Below are 4,665 nucleotides of genomic sequence, written 5' to 3'. Positions count from 1 at the left end.
AAATTATTAAGACTCGGTTCTTGTCTGCTAATACAAAGTTGACTCGTACTTAATTGAGTAGAATAAATCTTAATTGAACTAAATTAAACTTAGCAGAACTATTATAGATTAACTTCAAGTTGTTGTTAAGTCTGTTTTGAAAACTTATCACAATTACTGGGCTCAAATGTTCATATTGCCAAGTGGAGTCATAGCACGTATCGAAGCAATATGCAGGAATTTTCTCTGGGATGGGTCCACTAAATACATAAGGACCCCTTTGGTGGGGTGGTCCAAAGTCTGTAAGCCTAAGTCTGAGGAGGGTCTGGGACTTAAAGACGATCTGGTTTGGAATAAGGCTGCGTTGGGTAAACTTTTGTGGTGGCTCTATGCAAAAGCTGATCATCTTTGGGTTAAGTGGGTTAGTCACACTTATCTTAAAGGTCAGGACTGGAAAAATTATGACCCGACTCAAGACACTAGCTGGTACTGGAGGAAAATTTGTAAAGTGAGGGATCTTCTTATTGTACCCTATTTACAAAAGCAATGGGATAACATCCCTGGTAAAACTTACACTATTGCCAAGGGATAAGAATATCTTCGACATAAAAATGATCAAGTTCCGTGGTCATCTCTAGTCTGGAATCAAATGACTCTTCCTAAACACAGTCTGCTAGCATGGATCTATTTCCACAAAGGTTTGAACACTCATGAAAAACTGAAAAGTTTTGGGTTAGATATTGATATTACCTGCCTTATTTGTGGAGATGGGACCGATTCCTTGGATCATCTTTTCTTCTCCTGTGAATATAGTCAAAGAATCAGTAGTAGAATTGAGCAATGGATGGGTATTAGCTTACCTCGAGACGATATGATGGTGTGGCGGAGTAACATCACTGGATCTCGGGATAGGAAGGACATCATCAATGGAATCATCAATGCTATGATGTATTCAATCTGGCACCAGAGGAATCGCAGCAAACATGAGGCTACGGTTGTCAGACCAGAAACAATGGCTATTGGAATCATCAAAGAGATGAAGATTTGGATAGCTAAAATTGTGACGAGGAGGAAGAAGCCGCGGGATCAGTGGATCTATGGTTTGTGTGGAGTGTGAAGGTGGCGCTGCTGTCTCTCTATCTCTCCTGGTTTTGTTGCTAAAAAGAAATAGGGTAAGACTTTTTGTTTGTCGGAAATAGGGTAAGACTTGTTTGTTGTCGGTGGGTGTAAGTGAGCTTTGGGCTTTCATGTTCCACCTGTTTTGTTGTTGCGTGTTTTGTTTGGCCCAATTTTTTTGGGTCATCCTAACACGATGTATGGTCACGTTCTCTTTTGATTTAATGGAAAGCTTACATTTTATCAAAAAAAAAATAACTTCAAGTTGTTTGATTATTTACCATGTAGATTTTTCTGCTATGTCTTTTATTTTGTTATTTTTTTTTTGTGTTGACCAGGAGTATCCCCTACCGACAGCTGGGGCAATCTTCTTCGGAGTACTGAAGGCAATTTAATGGGTTGACCCTCCCAAGTTTGGCTTTTTCATTCGCAAGAGTCAGGAATCGGATCCCTGACCACTTGTTTAAGAGATGAGAGCCCTTATCACTCACACTAGCCAACTTTGGTGGTCCTTTATTATTGGTAAAATTGCCCCTAATACTCCCTCTTTGATGTGCGTATATTTTTTTTATCACAACTTTGTCATATTCTCATATTAACCCCAATTGTACCGATTGTCCTAGTTTTGTAGCTTATTTACCAACAAAAGCAAGGAAAACAACAATTATTGGATAACTGATAAACCAAACAATCATTTTTAAGGCATGAAAATAAAGCCGATCAAGAATAACGTAATTGATGATGAGGATGTTATAAAGTAAATTTAAAAACATAAATCAACTTGAGATAAATATGGAAAAATTATATTGCAAGAACGGATTAACCATGAGGTCAGGGGTTCGATCCCTGCCTATGGAAATGGAGCAAACTCTTTGGCCAGCCGTTTACCTCTTCGTGAAAGCACGCGCGGTGAGGGTATTATACACTGTTGTCGACGATGGACACCCCGGTTTACAAACAAAAAAAAAAAACACTTGATGAATGTTTGTTTAGCGAATTGGACGAGAATCAACTTACTATCCTCCAACGTAAATGAGTTGTATAGTAACAAAAATGTTCTTGATCAATGTCCGTGTAGCAAATTGGACTATAAATCAACTTCGTTTTCGCCGAAATGAGTTTTTATAACAAATTTAGATCAAAATGCTTTAAAGAATGAGATTTTTTGTCTCATAATTTTTCAAGGGTGGTACTTAAATTGAGCGTCACCAAGGGTACTAAAGTAAAATTATATAAGTATTTTCATTTCCCATCCTAAAATTTAAATTTCAAACTAATTACTAAACAAGAGTAATTTAGGTACTTTAACATTTCATAATTAATTATAGTTAATAATAAAAAAAAATCACTTGAATTTTCCTTGCCACATTTTGAGGAAAAATTTACGGAACAGAAGTTACAACACGCCATATGTAAAACTTACAAGAAGCATGAATGTTGTTCAATCTAAGTATCTAACTAGTATGAAGATGATACAAATATGTATAACAGTATAGAATAAGAACTTGGTGGATGTAGTGAGTAACGGAGTATTAGACTGAAAGGTAGACACGACTATTGTAGAACTAATTTGCTATGCTTCGCATTTCAGACTCAGTGTCTTCTCTTCACTGAGAGATCGTATGCAATTCTCTTTTGCCGGCTTAGAGATGAAGAACCCGGTATATGAAAAACGAAGTAGATGAAACACAAGTAAAATAATGATAAAATCTAATAACCGATGAAGATAAAATTGTTTTGATGTAAAATATACTCCCTCTGTTTTTTTTATATATGACTTTCTCACATTTCGAGACACTCCCTTCTCTCTTCAATATCTCTTAAAATATAAGACTAAATATTATGATATGTATACTCATATGAAAGAATTTTTCATAAGAAATTTAATGGTACCATTTTTATATTTTTTGAACAAATATATTTTTGTAAATATTAAAGTCAAAGGCTTACCTCATAAATGTAAAACGTCATATATAAAAAAATAGAGTGAGTAATAGATAAGATTTAGTTTAGTTATGAGTTTATTTTTAAGGGTTATTTCATAACAATACTCCATCCTATTGGTGGTCTGCAATAATCACTCCATCCTATCAATAATTCCAATTAAATCCAACCTAAACACCATACCTTCTAATAACGAACCAGCTGATATTTTGTGATGTTTATGTGTATCAAATAAACCAAGTTCTTGATTCATCACCTGAAAATATTACACATAAACTTCACATATACCAGCTAGGTTGTCCAAAAACTATCAAATATTCCAACATAAACTTCAAAAAAATATCAGCTGGTTCGTTATTAGAAGGTATGGTGCTTAGGTTGGATTTAATTGGGATTATTGATAGGATGGAGTAATTATTGCAGACCACCAATAGGATGGATTATTGTTATGAAATAACCCTATTTTTAATTGTTCATATTCATATACTCCGTATAAAATTACATATCTACCCTTAAAATTTGGCGCAAAAGTGAAAATCAACATTTTTTATTTTTATTTTTATTTTTTCTAAATTACGGTGGCGTCGAGATTCGGTACCACCCGGTGGCGCTATATCACTATCCGTTTTAATTTACCTTTTTAAAATTTTGGGAGATTTTGTCTCATAAGTGTTTTTTATTTATTTATTTTGCATTAGAATATTAATAAAAATATAATTGGTACAACAATACTTTTTTTTTTTTTTGGTCTAAACCATCCGGTAATCCGAATCACATTGGGCCGATTAATCCGGATTTCGGGGCGTGTCCAAGGATTACTGTATTTAAACCCCTCCCAATCGCAATTGTGGGGGATCGATCCGCAGACCTCCCTACCAAGCGCAGCCCCATGCTACCACTGCGCCAACCAACGATTGGTTGGTACAACAATACTTGATATACAATGTTTTTGAGTTCAATTTTAGGTTTGACTTGGTATTGAATATTTAACCAAGCAAGGGATTGTTATATAAACACCAGTGTATATTTTCGGATGAAGCGTTTCGCTTTGACTTTTAATTTTGTCGTCAGAGGCACAACCATGATTTCACCTTAGCTAGGGCGAAGGGATAATGATATAAGGAAACCTCGAAAGAAGTTTGGAATATAAAGAATATTATACGTAATATATTAGGTTTAAACCCGTGAAATTCACGAGCCTATTTTTAGAATTTTAAATGAATATATTATTAATAGGATAGCGAAGATATAACAATCTACAGAGTAGTTAATTTTGAATTACTAACCATAAATGAGTTATCATATAGTGTGTCCATTAGTATGATTAAGACTTACAAAGTTACAATAAAATCAGTACATACTCGGTATTTGATTACCCATGCGGCCATGCATAGTAAAATAGTTTCCTCTTCGTTCTTGGCTCTTCCTTTCCGTTCTTTTCCCTCTGAACAAAGGTAACTGCTTGTGAGAAGCTTGCTTGCCTTTGCTTTCATCTGGTAGCTCGATTATACGGGGCACTACACAAAAATTAATTCAATAGTACAATGATCTTCAAAAGATTGCCGGTATCTTTATTCCTGCATATCTTCTATACACTCATCATGTTGTTACTCGCATTCGCACAAA

At 34.9% G+C, this 4,665-nt stretch overlaps 1 protein-coding gene across 1 annotated transcript; it reads left to right on the top strand.

The window, feature by feature from the left end:
- Window positions 1-628: 628 nt before the first annotated feature.
- On the top strand, window positions 629-1,096 carry LOC141632852 (uncharacterized). Its single transcript, XM_074445361.1, has one exon. The coding sequence runs from the start codon at window positions 629-631 to the stop codon at window positions 1,094-1,096; it is 468 nt and encodes a 155-aa protein (XP_074301462.1).
- Window positions 1,097-4,665: the final 3,569 nt, after the last annotated feature.

This window comes from Silene latifolia, chromosome Y (assembly GCF_048544455.1).
Source record: "Silene latifolia isolate original U9 population chromosome Y, ASM4854445v1, whole genome shotgun sequence".
Lineage (NCBI taxonomy): Eukaryota > Viridiplantae > Streptophyta > Magnoliopsida > Caryophyllales > Caryophyllaceae > Silene > Silene latifolia.
The sequence above is the reverse complement of the archived record's forward strand: the minus strand, read 5'-3'. Positions and strand labels throughout refer to the sequence as shown.